Source organism: Macaca nemestrina, chromosome 14, assembly GCF_043159975.1.
Source record: "Macaca nemestrina isolate mMacNem1 chromosome 14, mMacNem.hap1, whole genome shotgun sequence".
NCBI classification, from domain to species: Eukaryota; Metazoa; Chordata; class Mammalia; order Primates; family Cercopithecidae; genus Macaca; species Macaca nemestrina.
The window spans coordinates 82,830,351-82,848,945 of record NC_092138.1 but is presented as its reverse complement, the minus strand read 5'-3'; the positions used below and the strand labels follow the sequence as shown (position 1 = coordinate 82,848,945).

The following is an 18,595-nucleotide window of genomic DNA, read 5'->3' as shown; positions in this document are numbered from 1 at the left end:
CAGTCGTGGAGAACTGGCAGATGTTCTGGCCCTTAAAACTGCCCCCGAATGACTCTTGGGAATCATGGAATCCACCATGAGCCACAACCCAGGAGAAGAAGCTCTGTGGCACTTCTTGTGTGAGGGTGGTTTGACTTGGATGGGCTCCGTCAGCAATTGAATAGAATTACTGGTTCCCAAACAATGATTGGCGTGAGTGGAGAGGCGTTCATTGATCCAAGACCAAAAAGGAAAAAGAATAAAGAATATAAAAGTCTAAAAGGATTCTGAGATAATTTTCTTTTCTCTTTTGGGGGCTAAAATGTCATTTAAGAAAAAGAAATTATAGCGAGGTGCATTGGCTCGTGCCTGTAATCCCAGCACTTTGGGAGCTGAGTGGTTGGACCACTTGAGGTCAGGAGTTCGAGACCAGCCTGGCCAACATGGTGAAACCCTGTCTCTACAAAAAGACACACAAACATTAGCCAGTGTGGTGGTACACACCTGTAGTCCCTGTTACTCAGAAAGCTGAGGCAGGAGAATCGGTTGAACTCAGGAGGCAGAGGTTGCAATAAGCCAGGATCACACCATTGCACTCCAGCCTGAGCAACAGAGTGAGACTCTGTCTCCAAAAAAAAAAAAAAAAAAAGATATTATGGTATTTTTGAAATTTTTTTTTTTTTTTAAAAACAGACTTTCTTCAATCATGCTGCTTCCTGTCTACTGATCAATCCCTGATGTTTTTATGCAAATGTCCTAGGAATTTCAGTTAAGGTGCTTTTTTGTTTTCTCCAAGTGGAATTGATCTATGTGGCTCTGATGAAAATATAATTATTTTTAGAGATGAAGGTCTTGCTCTGTTGCCCAGGCTGGCCTTGAACTCCTGGACTCAAAGCAATCCTCTTGCCTCAGCCTCTTGAGCAGCTGGGACCACAGGCATGCGCAGTCATGCCCAGCTGATGGAATTCTTAAAGTTTCAAAGTCAGTTCTGAGGGAAAAAACTACTAACTGGCAGAGAGATTTCTTCTCCAGCCTCTGGCTTATTGGGCAGTTTTTACCCTGTACCTGCTGTCTCTGGTAGTCTTCAGTCAGGTGCAAAAAATCTGCAAAGGGGCATGTCCTATCCTTCCAGAAGCCTGTTTTAAGCCTGTCTGGTTTTCATAAAATTAGTAAGACCTTTCCTAATTAAATTACCACTCTACTACCTGCCGCAGCGTCCTATACTCATGGACTGGCATTTTCAATCTCCTGGAGATTGTTTTCCTTATTTAAAACATTTAAAAATTTGTTTATATTTTAAGTTTTTTTTTTTTTTTTTTTAAGAGCCAGTTTCTCACTTCATTGCTCAGGTTGGTCTCAAACTCTGGGACTCAAGCAGTCCTCCCGAAGTGCTAGGATTACAGACATGAGCCACCGTGCCAGGCCTGTAAATTGTTTGCTATCTGAAGCCTTACTTTAGATGTTTTAGTATGAGGTTGGGACCATTCTTTTGTTATAGTGATTGGGTATATTTATAGTGACTGGATGTATTTATAGTGACTGGATATATTTTAGTGACTGGATATATTTATAGTGACTGGATATATTTATAGTGACTGGATTTTTTCAGTGATTGGATTTTTTTTTTTTTAATTTGAGACAAGGTCTTGCTCTGTCACCCGGGCTGAGTGCAGTGGCATGATCTCGGCTCACTGCAACCTCCGTCTCCTAGGTTCAAGTGATTCTCCTGCCTCAGCCTCCTGCATAGCTGGGACTACAGGCGTGTGCCACCATGGCCGGCTAATTTTTGTATTTTTACTAGAGATGGGGTTTCTCTATGTTGGCCAGGCTGGTCTTGAACACCTGACTTCAAATGATCTGCACCCCTCAGCCTCCCAAAGTGCTGGAATTACGGGCATGAGCCACCATGCACGGCCAGGATATTTTTTAGTGAGTGCATATATTTATAACGATTGGATATTTTTAAATGATTGGATATTTTCCAGTGATTGGATATATTTATGTTTTTGAGTTCATTTTGTTAGGTGTCAGGGAGCTGGGGATGGTTATTGGTTTTTGTAAAATCCCAGAACACACTGACAGACATTTATTCAACACTTGCTATGTTTTCAGTGCCTACGATCTGAACAGTATATGAGAAGAACCCATAAGGCATAAAATAAAATTTATGATACAATTGCAAACAAATGCATCTTTTTATAAGAGTAGCTTGAAAATGTGAAAAAATGGCTGTCACAATATCCTCTCCTTTTTTTTTTTTTCTTTTTTCTGTTTTTCTCCCCTTTTCTCTATTTGGATTGGGTCCCAAGACGTAGATGAGTGTGAAGTTTCTGGCCTGTGCAGGCATGGAGGGCGATGCGTGAACACTCATGGGAGCTTTGAATGCTACTGTATGGATGGATACTTGCCAAGGAATGGACCTGAGCCTTTCCACCCGACCACTGATACCACGTCATGCACAGGTGGGTTTCTGCCAAAAAATGCAGCACCTCAAGGTGAAATTCTGTTGATGGTGACTTTCTTTTGCTCCAAGCCTATGTTGGGGAGGTGGGTGGAGGTGATCTGATCCTTTGCACATTTTGTACAGCCTATGAAATAAAGCAAATAACAACAATAAAGTTAGAGGGGGCCATGTTAAAAAAGCTAAAATTAGACCAGGAGCAGTGGCTCATGCCTGTAATCTCAGCACTTTGGGAGACCGAGGTGGGTGGATCACTTGAGGTCAGGAGTTCGAGACCAGCCTGGCCAACATGGTGAAACCCCATCTCTACTAAAAATAAAAAAATTAGCCAGGTGTGGTGGTGAGTGCCTGTAATCCCAGCTACTCGGGAGGCTGAGGCACGAGAATTTATTGAACCCAGGAGACAGAGGTCACAGTGAGCTGAGATCATGCCATTGCATTCGAGCCAAGATCATGCTGTTGCACTCCAGCCTGGGCAACAAAGTGAGACGTCTGTCTCAAAAAAAAAAAAAAAAAAAAAAAGTGCTGAAATTAGTAAACTTAAAGGATTTTTATTAGCAGTTAATAGATATTCTGCTATTAACTACTATGTTAGATAGTAAACACCAATGATTTGGTAAGGTCCTTGCATCTCAAAAGTGACCCTGAAAATCATCAAGGTACATTATATCTTAAGGTATTTTGTAATTCAGATTTTTTATTTCATTGGACAAGGCTTCTCTTTAGTGTAAATTAGTGGGGGTTCATTGCTAAGTTCCTTCAGCTTTGTGCATGTATAGATGCTTTACCTATGGAAGGCTAAAAGACTGAATAAAGACAATTGTTGGATATGTTCCCAGAAGTCATGTGGGAATGAACCAGTGTACTTAAAATATGGCTCGGGGGTGTGTGTGTGAGGGATAGGGTGGAGGTGGAGACAGATTATGAATTTTGAAAATTTACATTCACCAAATAATGAATTTGACGTTAATATATTTTCAGAAATAGACTGTGGTACCCCTCCTGAGGTTCCAAATGGCTATATCATAGGAAATTATACGTCTAGGCTGGGCAGCCAGGTTCGTTATGCTTGCAGAGAAGGATTTTTCAGTGTTCCAGAAGACACAGTTTCAAGCTGCTCAGCCCTGGGCACATGGGAGTCCCCAAAATTACATTGCCAAGGTGAGTTTTCAGAAAGTTCAGGTTCCTAGTTCATACCACCTTGAGACTGTTTTCATATTTTTCTCTGAATTTCAGTTTCAGGGAGTAAATGAGTTAAGTAAATCTTTAAAATTCCTATTTGTTTCTCATAGATTTTCAGTGGATTTTCTTGATATTTTCAGGAATAGTATCATATCATCTGCAAATAATGATGATTCCATTTATAAATTTTTCTTTCTTTATAAAAGTTATGTTTTTCTCTTGATTGATCACTTTGTATTTTTAGAACAAAAACTTAAATAGTGGTGTTGCCTTTGAATATTATTTAATTCCTGACTATTAGGGAAATGGTTTGGGTATTTCTTCATTCCTGATGTTAGTTTTTTGATGTTAGGTATATATATATATGTGTGTGTGTGTGTGTGTGTATATTCCCAGAAGTCATGTGGGAATGAACGTATATATATGTTCATTATATGTATTGTGTATATATATATACATTTTATATATGTATACATTATATATAATGAACATATATATAAAAATTCCTATTGCCTAGTGACATGATATGTGTGTGTGTGTATATATATCATGTCATGTGGGAATAACATATATATATACATATTTTTTTTTTGAGACAGAATCTCACTTTGTCACCCAGGCTGGAGTGCAGTGGCACAATCTTGGCTCACTGCAGCCTCTGACTCCTGGGTTCAAGCGATTCTTGTGCCTCATCCACCCGAATAGCTGGGATTACAGGCACCCACCACTACACCCGACTAAGTTTTGTATTTTTAGTAAAGATGGGGTTTCACCATGTTGGCCAGACTAGTCTTGAACTCCTGACTTTAAGTGATCTGCCTGCCCTGGCCTTCCAAAGTGCTGGGATTACAGGTGTGCGCCTGGTATATCTAATCATGTCTACTCATATGGCACTGTGTGCCAAGTATTATTTTAAGCACTTTATATATGATGATGGACCACATTGTAGTGGTCCCATAAGATCATAATGAGACTGAAAAATTCCTATTGCCTAGGGACATCGTAGCCGTCATAATGTAGTGCAACACACTCACGTGTTTGTGGCGTTGCAGGTGTAAACAAACTTACTGCTCTGTCAGCAAGTACATTCCTGTATGTACATTACTATACATAAAAGTGTACAGTAATGTCCTAGGCCTTCGCATTCACTCACTATTCACTCACTGACTCACCCAGAGCAACTTCCAGTTCTGCAAGCTCCACTCATGGTAAGTGCCCTATTACAGGTGTATCATTTTTTATGTTTCATTCTGTATTTTTACTGTATCATTTCTATATTTAGATATATAAGTACTTCCCATTGTGTTATCATTGCCTACAGTAGTCAGTATAGTAACATGCTGTGTGAATTTGTAGCCTAGGAACAATAGGTATACCATACAGCCTAAGTGAGTAGCAGGCTCTACCATCTAGGTTTGTATAAGTACACTCTGTGACTTTGACACAACGAAGGAATTGCCTAATGATGCATTTCTCAAAATGTATGCAGATTGTCAAGTGACGCATGACTGTGATTTGTTTAAGGTCCCACAACTAGAGATAGAGCTCAACTTGAACCCAAGAATTCTAGTTTCAGAATTGTTTTCAGCCACTTTGTTATGCTGCTTCTGTTTTTATGATGACACTGGCTCTTGGTTAGTTTTTTAAAAAATTTTGGCTTTCTGTTTTTCTGTTTATTTTTCCTTTTTCTTGTTTTTGAGACCGATTCTTGCTCTGCCACCCAGACTCGAGTGCACTGGTGCTCCTGGGCTCAAGCCATCCTCCCACCTCAGCCTCCTGAGTAACTGGACTACAGGCACGAGCTACCATGCCTGTACAATCTTTGTAGTTTTTATAGAGATGGGGTTTCGCCGTGTTGCCCAGGCTGGTCTTGAACTCCTGGGCTCAAGTGATCTGCCTGTCTCAGCCTCCCATAGTGCTGGGATTCCCGGTTGAGCCACCACGCTTGACCTGGTTTTCTGTTTCTCTGTCTACGAATATTATCATTTTATGTGCCTGTTTCTGCCTGAAAAGTGAAAAAAAAATTTTTAAATTACCATTTTTCTAGTTTTTGGCTATATGTCCATAATCTAAAGGAAGCATCAATCTCTTCCCACTTTTGAGGAATTTCTTTTTTTAAAATTGGAAATAAGTTATTTTTATCGTGTCTTTTAGGCAGGTGATTATATATATTTTTTTCTTCTTTTAAATACTAATGTGGCCAGATGCGGCGGCTCATGCCTGTAATTCCAGCACTCTGGGAGGCCCAGGCAGGCAGATAGCTTGAGCCCAGGAGTTCAAGACCAGCCTGGGAGTGATGGTGCATGCCTGTAGTCCCAGCTACTTGGGAGGCTGAGGTGGGAGGACCACTTGAGCCTGGGAGGTTGAGGCTGTAGTGAGCCATGATCACACCCTGCCCTCCAGCCTGGGTGACAGAGCGAGACCCTGTCTCATAAAGAAAAGAAAGAAAAAAAAATAATGTGTGGGTTATATTGTTAGCTTTCCTGATAATGATCAGTACTAATTGCTGGAATGAATTAATCTGGGTTTTTGGTGTTTTATTCCTTTCGTTTGGATTATATTTGCTAAATTTTACTTAGAAATCTTGCACTGATATTCATAAGTGAAATTGCTCTATTTTATTTTCCTGTGCCATCTTTTTTCAGTTTGGTATTAATGTTATTCTGAATTTAAAAAAAAAAAAGAATGTAAAAATTTCCTTCTTTCTCTATTTCTGGAATACTACAAATAGAATTTTTAAAGATTTGGGAGATTTCATCTATAAAACCATCTGGATGTGGCACTGTTGGAGAGGTAGCCCTTGGACTATTTGGACTATTTTAAAATTCTTCCTATACTTACTGGTATATCTAATCATGTCCACTCTTTTTCTTTCTCTCTTAAGATAAATTTTGGTAATTTATGTATTTCTAGAAAATTATTTACTTCATCCAGATTTTCCAATTTGTTTGTGCATGCAAAGAAGTGTGAAGCCCTCATACTTCTAATTTGCTGTAGTTATATTTGTTTATAACTATTTATCGTAGTGAAATATTAGAAACAATCTCAAATGTCTAACAATAAGAGATTGGTTAAGTAAATCAATCCCTTAAAATGGAATATTATGTATCCAATAAAATTATATTAGAAAAGCAATATTTAAAAAAGAATATTTATTAAAGGCCAGGCACAGTGGCTCACGCCTGTAATCCCAGCACTTTGGGAGGCTAAGGCAGGTGGATCACGAGATCAGGAGTTTGAGACCAGCCTGGCCAGCATAGTGCAACCCCATCTCTACTAAAAATACAAAAAATTAGCTGGTCATGGTGGAGTGCACCTGTAATCCCAGCTACTCGGGAGGCTGAGGCAGGATAATTGCATAGATATGTATTAATAGTATGTTTCAGAGTTACAAATTCTATGAATAACAGTCTTCATTTTGAAAAAGTCCCTCTATATAGATAAGCTTAGAAAAATGTTTAGAACACCATACATCAAAATGTTAATGGTGATAATTTCCACTGGGGGGGTGGGGGATCCTGGACTTTATATACATATACTTTTTATATACATGCACTTTTTATATACATATACTTTATGTATATATACACTTTATATATATATACTTTTTTTTTTTTTTTTGAGATGGAGTGTCACTCTGTTGCCCAGGCTGGAGTGCAATGGTGTGATCTAGCTCACTGCAACCTCTGCCTCCTGGGTTCAAGCCATTCTCCCTGAATCAGCCTCCCAAGTAGCTGGGATTATAGGTGTCTGCCACCATGCCCAGCTAATTTTTTGTATTTTTAGTAGAGATGGGGTTTTGCTATGTTGGCTAGGCTAGTCTCAAACTCCTGACCTCAGCTGATCCACCCACCTTGGCCTCCCAAAGTTCTGGGATTATAGGCGTGAGCCACTGTGCCCAGCCGATTTTTATATTTTATATACTTTCTGTATTGAAATAAATTTTTTTTTTTTTTTTCTTTTTGAGACGGAGTCTCGCTCTGTCGCCCAGGCTGGAGTGCAGTGGCCGGATCTCAGCTCACTGCAAGCTCCGCCTCCCGGGTTCACGCCATTCTCCTGTCTCAGCCTCCTGAGTAGCTGGGACTACAGGCGCCCGCCACCTCGCCCGGCTAGTTTTTTGTATTTTTTAGTAGAGACGGGGTTTCACCGTGTTAGCCAGGATGGTCTCGATCTCCTGACCTAGTGATCCGCCCGTCTCGGCCTCCCAAAGTGCTGGGATTACAGGTTTGAGCCACCGCGCCCGGCCTGAAATAAATTTTTTAATGGAATGCTTCATGCATTTGCATGTCATACTTGCACAGGGATCATGCTAGTCTCTGTATCATTCCAATTTTAGTATATGTGCTGCCAAAGTGAGCATGACGGAATGTTTCACATATCAGACAAAGAAACAAACTTGTTTTCGTTTTGGTAAAAAGAGAAACCCTCACCATTTTCATTGAATTTATTGCATAGTTAAGAAATGCCAGTGATGTGCATGGCTAAGTTTATCATTTTGATATTCTGACTTGCTGTGTAGGTTCTACACGTATTTTGATGGTTAGTTATCATCATCAGTGGTTAAGAATTTCTAAAGATAATATTTTAGTTCTTAGATGATCTTTCAGTGGATCAACTAAAATGCAGAACTTAAATGAAAATATGCAGTAATGCCTATCAAAGAACCCTCTAAGGATTTACATAGGAAACTCCATATAAAATCATTTAGATGGCCTTGAAAATTAGTAATCATCTGGATTATTAGACTGAGAATGTAGAAAGTTAATGTAGAGGAGAGTGCTTGCTGCATTTTCCCAAAGAACTGTTATTTAAAAGATCTTCACTTCTTTTTTCCTTCTCTAATAACTGCTCCCTCTGCCCGCTGACACCTTCCTCCTCCTCCACCCCCGTGTCACCACATGGCCTCGGTTTCTCACGGCTGTGCCTGCTCCTTTCTGAGCTCACACACCCCTTCTTATTTAGCCTTCAGTCTTCTTTGGGACTCTAGAATCTGGGCCATGTGCCAACTGACATTGTATTTTTATCTCAAAGTTATAAAGCCACAGGAATTGGGGATTCCACTAAAAACACTAGCAAATTATGAACTTTGATGCTGCTGAGGAAAAGGGTATTTTTTGTTTTTTGGTTTTTCTTTTAGACACGGTCTTTCTCTGTCACCTAGGCTGGAGTGCAGTCGTTCAACCACAGCCCGCTGCAGTCTTGAACTGCTGGGCTCAAGTGATCTTCCCACTTCAGTCTCCGGAGTAGCTTAGACTACAGGTGTGTGCCACCATGCCAAGCTATTTTTTTTTTTTTAATTTTTCACAGAGGCAGAGTCTCACTATGTTGCCCAGACTGGTCTCAAACTCCTAGACTCAAGTGATCCTCATGCCTTAACCTCCCAAAGTGTTGGATTATAGGCATAAGCCACCGCACCTGGCCTATTTTTAAAATTTTTAATGTATATCTTTTAGAGATGGGGTCTTGCTCTGTTGCCCAGACCGGAGTGCAGTGGTATGATCATAGCTCAGTGCAGCCTCGAACTCTGGACTCACGTGATCCTTCTGCTTCAGCCTCCCATGTAGCTGGGATTACAGGCATGAGGCATTGTACCTGGTCTCTTTGCTTTAAAAAGTTTTTTTTGGGGGGGGGTTAAAATATACATAATATAACATTTACCATTTAACCATATATAAGTGAACAATTTAGCGCCACGAAGTACATTCACAATGTTGTATAACCATTACCACTATCCATTTCCATACTTTATCATCATCCCAAATGGAAACTGTACCCTTTAAACACTAACTCCTCATTCCCTCTTTTTCTAGACTCTGGTAACCTCTATCTGCTTTCTGTCACTAGGAATTTGCCTACTGTATGCACTTCATCTATGTGGAATCATAATATTTGTCTTTTTATGTCTGGCTTCTTTTGCTTAGCATGTTTTCAAGGTTTACTCATGTTGCAGCACGTATCAGAATGTGATTCATTTTTAAGGCTGAATAATATTCCACTGTATGGACGGATCACATTTTATCCATTCATCTCTTGCTGCAGCCTCTCTGCTTTCTGCTTATCAAGCTCCTTTTCATGTTTCAAGTTTCAGTTTAAATGTCACCTCTGGGGTCAGGTGTGGTGGCTCACGTCTGTAATCCCAGCACTTTGGGAGGCCGAGGCTGGTGGATCACGAGGTCAAGAGATCAAGACCGTCCTGGCTAACATGGTGAAGCCCCGTCTCTACTAAAAATACAAAAAATTAGCTGGACGTGGTGGCGGGCGCCTGTAGTCCCAGCTACTCTGGAGGCTGAGGCAGGAGAATGGTGTGAACCTGGGAGGTGGAGCTTGCAGTGAGCTGAGATTGCGCCACTGAACTGCAGCCTGGGTGACAGAGCAAGACTCCGTCTCAAAAAAAAAAAATAATAAAAAATAAAAAAGTCACCTCTGTCATTATTCTCTTTCTTAGTACCTAGTAAATAAGTATATTATTTATGATTGATTTCATGGCTTTCCTTAGTCTCTCCTACTGGACTGTAAATTGGGGAGCTCAGCGACCATACAGCCTTCTTTAGCAGGATCTCACCAGGACATAACACAGTGCCTGGCATACTCAAGGTCTGTGGAAGCACCTTGAGGTCCCCTCAAGAGGCGCTGCAGATGACGGCAGTCATTGTGGAATGGGCTCCTTAACTGCCATCCCAGCTTATCGTGTGGGTGAGCCTTGTAGAAACCCTTGCCCCCTTTTTTGTTTTGTCCCCAAGCTTTATGTCCTTTCCCAGTTCCGAATCTTCTTGCTTTGTCTTCTAGGCCTTCATGCTTGTTTCTCTCTTGGCATGACATCTCTAGGCTTTGATAAAGCAGAAACAGAGACCTTGGGGCTGACTCCTGATTTCCCCCATTACCTCTGTGTATGGCCCTTATAGGGTGGATGGCCCAGCATGGTGGGCTGATTACAGAAGCAGAATTTCTCCTTTGAGTTGGTCAACAGGGTGGGACATGGTTTCCAAAGTCCATTAATAGCAGAGCCTGATTCTGTAGAGATGGCCAGCACTTTAACATGTGTAAGGTTAATAGATTGGCATTATTTCCCACTTCACAGAGGAGTTTAAGGACCAGGATAAGGAAGTCACTTACTGTATGTCACGAGCTTATGCACCAAGATGAGAGCCCAACGCACTTTTCTAGAAGGCAGCCCCAGTCAGCGTACCCTGGAGATGGGAGGTGATGATGAAAAAGCTGAAGGGCGCTAGGAGAGGGGTGCCGAGACAAACACACCTTCACGCACAGTGTGGTCTAGGACCCGGCCAGAAGGGTATTCATTGTTGCTGAGTCAACTCTTCGTCTTTTGAGATTTTTCTTAGTAGGGCCTGATTTATCTCTACAAAAGTGGAAAGAGTTTGAAAAAGCTTTGACATAAATTGTACCACAATTTAGTGCATTCAAATGAAGAGTGGCAGATAAGCTTCGTTACACGGCTGCCCGTGGAGTCTTAGGGCTGGTGTGAAAAGGATCCTGAGACCACATCCAGACTTAGCACAGACGAATGCTGTGATTGACTAATGATGCCACCATGGCTGAGGGAGGAGTGAGTGAGAGCACATTTACCTTGTGTATAGGATCTGTGTTCCGGGTGATAGGATGTTTGGTCATTTGAAATACATTTTCTGGACTGGGCATGGTGGCTTACACCTATAATCCTAGCACTTTGGGAGGCCAGGAAAGGAAGATTGCTTGAGGCCAGGAGTTCAAGACCAGCCTGGAAAATATAGTGAGACCTTGTCTCTGCAAAAAAATAAAAAATTGTCTGGGCGTGATGGCATGCACCTGTAGTCCCAGTTGCTCAGGAGGCTGAGGTGGGAGGATCGCTTGAGCCCAGGAGTTCAAGGTTACAGTGAGCTGTGATCATGCCACTGTACTCCAGCGTGGGCAACAGGGGAAGACTCTGTCTCTAAAAACTTTTAAAAAATAAATAAATAAAAATTAAAAACAATTAAATACATTTTCTGGCACCTCACAATATACTGATCTTTTAACACGTTTTTTAAAACTGCATTGACTTACCCATTGCATGCAGCAGTTCTGTTGGGTTATGCTTTTGCCAAGTAAATGCCATTAAAATATGTCTCCGTATTTGTAAATGGTTGAAGTAATTTGAGTGTGCTGAATGAGTGATGACATTGTTATAAGGCTGCTAATAGTAGGGATGGTGCATGAGCTTTTGGCTCAGAAAGACCTGTGTAAGTTTTGTCTTAGCCACTAACTAGTTGTGCAACCACTTCTGAACCTCTCTAAACTCCAGTTTCCTTTCGTGGAAGGGAATAAAATGGTGTTCATCTCTTAGAGCTATTGTGAATATTTAATGGGATAATGAATAAAGCCCTTGACCTTGTGCGTAATGCAGAATAGGTATGGCTCAATGTCGCAGTCATGAACAAGTGGGCCATTTTCTAGCGAGGAGTGGCAGGTCTCCTTATCAAAAATGTAAGATCTTTCGGAAACTTCCTACTATAAAATGAGAAAGTCTAAAGTTCTTCAGTTTTTACTTTACCTTATTTATTTGTTTTCCATTCAGACATTCTATTTACAACTAGAACGTTAGAATGAAGCGTTTTAATGTTATCTTTTGATAAAAAGAAATATTCATATGCAGCTCAAAGCATTGACAAACATTATTGTCACTTCTGCAAATGGAAGATCCTTACAAGAGATCTCCTAAGCCCTTTTTTTTCTCCTAGCATTCATGCTTTTATGCACCCTACCACCTCCTCTGCAGTTTCTGAAGTGGTTAGATTCCAGTTGTTTCCATACTAGACACTATTTATTGATGATAAGTGTTATGTGAAAAGGAAAATTTTCTTTTTCCTCCAAATGAGCTTTCTCTATGAATACGATCTGAAGAAAATATATTGTTAGTCAAGGCTAAAGTTCATGGAAGAATTTAGAATACAAAATGCATCAAAAAGTAATCTGTTTTTCTTTCTGTTGCCTTAAGAGCAAGTAGACTTTTGGGTACTAATGAGCTCATTAGAGCAGTTAATAAACTACTCTTGAGAATGTGCTTCATGGCAAACTATAACCCTCCCATTTTTCTTTTATGCTTGCAGTAACATTTTTTTTTTTCTTTTCTTTTTTGAGACAGAGTTTGCTTTTGTCGCCCAGGCTGGAGTACAATGGCACAAACTTGATTCACTGCAACCTCCGCCTCTTGGGTTCAAGTGATTCTCCTGCCTCAGCCTCCCAAGTAGCTGGGATTACAGGCGCCTGCCTCCACACCTGGCAAATTTTTGTATTTTTAGTAGAGCTGGGATTTCACCATGTTGGCCAGGCTGGTCTCGAATTCCTGGCCTCAGGTGATCCTTCTGCCTCGGCCTCCCAAAGTGCTGGGATTACAGGGGTGAGCCACGGTGCCTGGCCACATTTTTTTTTTTTTTTAATAATTTCAACTTTTATTTTAGATTCAGGGGGCACATGTGCAAGTTTGTTACAAGGGTATATTGCGTGATGCTGAGATTTGGGATATGAATGATCCTGTCACCTATGTAGTGAGCATGGTACCCAACAGTTAGTGTTTCAACCCCCTTCCTCTCTCCTCCCTCTATTTGTCCCCCATGTCTATTGTTCCCATCTTTATGTGAATGAATACCCAATGTTTAGCTCCCACTTATATGAGAGAACGTGTGGTATTTGATTGTCTGTTCATGCATTAATATGCTTAGAATATTAGAATTTTCTGTTCCTGCCTTAATATGCTTAGGATATTAGAAGTGGCCTCCAGCTGAACCTATGTTGCTGCAAAGGACATGATTTTTTTTTATGGTTGTGTAGTATTCCATGGTGTACATGTACCACATTTTCTTTATCCAATCCACCATTGATGGGCATCTAGGTTGATTCCATGTCTTTGCTATTGTGAATAGTACAGCGATTAACATACAAGTACATGCATCCTTTTGATTGAATGATTTATTTTCTTTTGGATATATACCCAGTAATGGGATTGCTGGGTTGAATGGTAGTTCTGTTTTAAGCTCTGGACTTTGGAGATTTCTCACAGTGACTGAATGAATTTACATTCCCACCGACAGCATATAACCATTCCCTTTTCTCTGTAGCCTTACCAGCATCTGTTGTTTTTTGACTTTTTAATGATAGCCATTCTGACTGGTGTGAGATGGAATCTCATTGTGGTTTTGATTTGCATTTCTCTGATGATAAGTGATGTGGAGCATTTTTTCATATGTTTCTTGATCGCTTGTGTGTCTTCTTTTGAGACACGTCTGTTCATGTCTTTTGCCCACTTTTTAATGGAGTTATTTGTTGTTTGCTTGTTGAATTGTTTAAGTTCCTTATAGATTCTGGATATTAGACCTTTGTCAGATGCACAGGTTGTGAATATTTTATCCTGTTCTGTAGGCTATAAATTTCTTCTGTTGATAGTTTGTTTTGCTGTACAGGCTCCTTAGTTTAATTAGGTCCCACTTGTCAACTTTTGTTTTTGTTCCAATTCCTATTGAGGACTTAATAATAAACTATTTCCCAAGGCTGATGTCCAGAATGGTGTTTTGTAGTTTTTCTTCCAGCATTCTTACAGTTTGTGGTCTTATATTTAGGTCTTTAATCCATCTTGAATTTATTTTTATATATGGTGAAAAGTAGGGGTCCAGTTTCATTCTTCTGCATATGGCCAGCCAGCTAGCCTAGCACCATTTATTGCACAGGGAGTCCTTTCCCCATTGCTTGTTATTGTTGACATTTTTGTGGAAGATGTGGCTTCATTTCTGGGTTCTCTATTTTGTTCCATTGGCCTCTTGGCCTATGTGTCTGTTTTTGTACCAGTACCGTGCTATTTTGGTTACTGTAGACTTGTAGTGTAGTTTGAAGTCTGGTAATACAATGCCCCTGGCTTTGTTTTTTTTTTTTCCAGACATGAGGTCTCAGTCGTGTTGCCCAGGACGGAGTGTGGTGGTGCAATCATGGCTCAGTGCACCCTCAAATTCTTGGGCCTAAGGGATCTTCCTGCCTCTGTCTCCCGAGTAGCTGGGACTACAGGCATGGGTCACCATGCTTGGCTAATTAACATAAATTTTTTTCTTTTTTTTTTCTTTTTTAAGAAACAGTGTCTTAACATGTTGCCCAGGCTGGTCTTGAACTGCTGGGCTCAAGTGATCCTCATGCCTTGGCCTTCCAAAGTACTAGGATTATAGGAGTGAGCTACTGCGCCCAGCCTTGTTCTTTCTGCTGTATAACATTTTCTAAGTTCAACTTGCTAGATATTGAGACATTAGATTCCAACCTCCATCATGAGTGATATGTGTAATTTAGTGCCCAAGGGATCCTGGAATGAGGGGCCAACCTCAACAGTCAAATTCATGGTTATATGCAGACATGCTGCAAGATGCATGAAACTTTGTTGAAGATTCCTTAGACCATGTTACTTACATAGGAACGTCACAAAGATTAATGTTTAAAATAATGTTTATAATTCAAAGGACTGCAGAGGATATTTAAAAATACAGGGTATATGCACAGCCCAGAAAGAGGTTACCATTTAGTGAGGGAGAGAACACTTTCACAGATGAAACAAATGAAGAAACTGTAGGTATCACGCTGAATTATCTGATTTGGAACGTAAGCATTGTGCAGACCCTGGTGTTAATCTGCCTGGACTGTTCAGGCCCTTACAACCTACCACATTCCACTAATTTCCAGTTGATGTGCTAGCCTTCTGATCGGATTCCAAGGCACGCTAGAGACTTATTTCTGTTATTGTTGGGTAAAGATGAAAACTGACTCGAATGTGATTTTCTTCAGTTTTTAGCACTTGCTTCTGCTCTTTTGCAAAGCTTTACATATAGCACTTGCTTATTTTTCTGGGGAGATTTTATTTTGGGGTCAGTATCAGTAAGTGGAATGGGTCCATCATTCATTCCCCTGGCAGGTGGCAAAATGTCTGCCTGAATTTATTGGCATTTTTGGTCACTTTTTTTCTTTCTCAGCTTGTTATTTATTGATCTCTAAACAGTCTTAGATGGAGCCTTTATATTACTAGATTCTTTCTGTCATCAATCTATGTTATTGTGCTGATGTGTATAATAAACAGCAGCCAATATGGGTGACATTTGTGATACAGTCAGTTGTTGATTAGATGCCGTAAGTTGCCTGTACCTTTCATCAAAGAAATTTCCTTCTGGACTATTTCCTTGGTAGAATATGAAAGCTGGCCCTGTGGATAAACATTTTTATCTTCAAGATATGAGATATAAGTTATATTATAAATTTGGTCCTTGAAACCAGCACAACACATTCTCCCCCACTCCCCCGGGAGCCCTGTTTTGAAGCTCATTATTTGAATAAAATCACAGACAATGGGAGAGTAAGGGAAAATTCCCAGCCATGCTCATAATTAGTTGACTGTATTTCTGATGCAGATGCAAACGTTGTTACTTAATAACGTAATTAGCCAGAGAAACATGTGCTTTAATGAATGTCCCTATGCATATGCAATGCAAATTTGTGCTGCTTATTTTTTCTTCCTTGGGAGTATAAACTGCTTTTAAATGTTTATTTCCTTGTGATAGTGCGAGTTTCGGGGTCTTTTAATGTATGAAATAGGATTATATTTTTATTTCCCACTGTGGCCTCTGTTGGATTGATTTTTGAGTGTTTCTTAGTAGGAACTACCTACTTTCTTGGATGCCATTTGGTCTGAGCAGAAGTGGCAGTAGTTGGGAATATCTGTGACGGGGTCATGTTCTAGGCAAGCCCCAGGCCAGACTCTAATGTCATACGTAGGGTTAAACATCAGGCCCAAGAAGGTTTCGGGGAGTCACAGAGCTGCAGAGAGACATCTATTTCCAGCAGCTCTCTTGCTCTTGGGAAGTTCTTGGAGACAAGATTGGGCAGGAGGCGTTGTCATCGAACCCTTCCAGACTGACTTGAATGCTTATTCAGGCAACCTTTTCTCCTTAGGTTTTAGCCAACCTGTAAGGTTAAAGAACCGGGTCAGGGCCTAGGTGGAGCCCGTTGTGGTGAAGCTGCCCAGATTTACTGGACCTGGACTTTGAGGTCACACAAACCACAGTTTGAATATCAGCTCTTTTACGAGTGGTGTGACTTTGAATGTGACGTAAGCTCTTAGGGCCTCCATCTTCCTATCTGTAAACTGTATGAGAAAACCCCACCTGCCTTGGAGGATTTTCTTTTTTGGTTTTGTTTCTTCGGGACAGGGTCTCTGTCACTTAGGTTGGAGTGCAGTAGTGCGATCTTGGCTCACTGCAGCTTCCACCTCCTGGGCTCAAGTGATTCTCCCACCTCAGCCTCCCGAGTAGCTGGGACTACAGGCACGAGCCACCAATGCCTGGCTAGTTATTGTATTTTTATTTTTATTTTTAAAATTTTTTTGTAGAGATGGGGTTTTGCCATGTTGCCCAGGCTAATCTTGAATTCCTGAGCTCAGAGTGATCCGCCCTCCTCAGCTTCCCAAAGTGCTAGGATTACAGGCATAAGCCACCTCGCCTGGCTACTTTGTAGGATTTTCTGTTGGAATAAATAAGGTAGTGTGTATCCAGTAGACTACCTTGTGTTTGGGAGTATTTCAATGAATACTATATTCTCTCTCTTTCTCTCTCTTTCTCTCTCTTTCTTCCCTTCCCTTCCCTTTCCTTTCCTACCTTTCCTTCCTTCCTTCCCTTTCCTTCCTTCTCTTTCCTTCCTTCCCCTTCCTTCCTTCCTTCCCCTTCCTTCCTTCCTTCCTTCCTTCCTTCCTTCCTTCCTTCCTTCCTTCCTTCCTTCCTTCCTCCCTTCTTCCTTTCTTTTCCTTTCCTTCCCCTTTTCTTTCTTTTCTTCCTTTTTCTTTCCTTCCTTCCTTTTCTTTCTTTCTTTTCCTTCCTTCTCCTTTCCCTCTCTCCTCCCTCTCCTCTCCCTCTCCCTCTCCTTTCCCTCTCTTCTCCCCTCCCCTCCCCTCCCCTCTCCTATCCTTCTTTAATTTCTGAGATGGAGCCTCACTCTATTGCCCAAGCTGGAGTGCAGTGGTGCAATCTTGGCTCACTGTAACCTCTGCCTCCCAGGTTTGAGCGATCCTCCTTCCTCAGCCTCCCAGATAGCTGGGATTACAAGCATGCGCCACCACCCCTGACTGATTTTTATATTTTTAGTAGAGATGGGGTTTCAGCATGTTTGCCAGGCTGGTCTTGAACTCCTGGGCTGAAGCAATCCTCCTGCCTTGGCCTCTGAAAGTGTTGGGATTACAGGCGTGAGCCACCATGCCTGGCTGAATGCTATTATTATTAAAATTATTGAGGCCTGAATAACTTCCTTATAATTTCCTGCCACAAGATTGATACTGGTTTTTGTGGGGCTTTTTCTCAGCTCTCATGTACTTGGTGTTTGGTGCATGTGAATTACCTGTGTTGGATAATAAATATGGAAGTAATGTCTGTCCTGTTATTTGGATGTAGGATCTAGTGATGTCTGGTTTCTTCCTGAGGGGCTGGTGGCATATCACAGCAGCATTTATTGCATCTTGAACTGTGATAAAGTAGTAGCAAGCTATCAATGAACAACGGTGTAAAACATATGTTTTTAAGCGGGCCTTGCGGAGGTACAAGAATTATAAGACAAAAACTCTGTCCTTGAGGAACTGTCCATATATTTGGGAAGATAGATATGTATTCATAAAAAGACACTAAATCTGCGAGGCATGAAATAAAGGTCATATGAACAGTATAGATAATACTTGTATAAGAATAGATAATACTCGGCTGAGTGATGGCTCACGCCTGTAATCCCAGCACTTTGGGAGGGCGAAGTGGGCAGATTTCATGAGCCCAGGAGTTTGAGGCCAGCCTGGGCAACATGGTGAAACCCCATATTTACAAAAAATACAAAAATTAGCCATATGTGGTGGTGCACGTGTGAGGTCCCAGCTACTTGGGAGGTTGAGCTGGGAGGAGCACTTGAGCCCAGGAGGTCGAAGCTGCAGTGAGCTGTGATTGT

The 18,595-nt window shown here is 41.0% G+C and overlaps 1 protein-coding gene and 1 non-coding gene across 8 annotated transcripts in view; one reads left to right on the top strand and one right to left on the bottom strand.

Moving 5' to 3' along the window:
* The window catches only part of LOC105481077 (sushi domain containing 1), a 138,925-nt gene that overhangs the window by 27,315 nt on the left and 93,015 nt on the right, over positions 1–18,595 (top strand). For 6 of the 7 annotated variants that reach the window (XM_071078159.1, XM_071078158.1, XM_071078163.1 and 3 more), the window contains exons 4-5: positions 2,289–2,441; positions 3,422–3,601. In XM_071078159.1, the coding sequence (XP_070934260.1) occupies positions 2,289–2,441; positions 3,422–3,601 (333 nt within the window). The remainder of the gene's footprint in view (positions 1–2,288; positions 2,442–3,421; positions 3,602–18,595) is intronic. The other variant, XM_071078161.1, reaches the window with a different exon arrangement.
* Positions 7,873–7,982, bottom strand: LOC112426534 (U6 spliceosomal RNA). Its single transcript, XR_003017902.2, has one exon. It is a non-coding gene; the product is annotated as a U6 spliceosomal RNA (small nuclear RNA).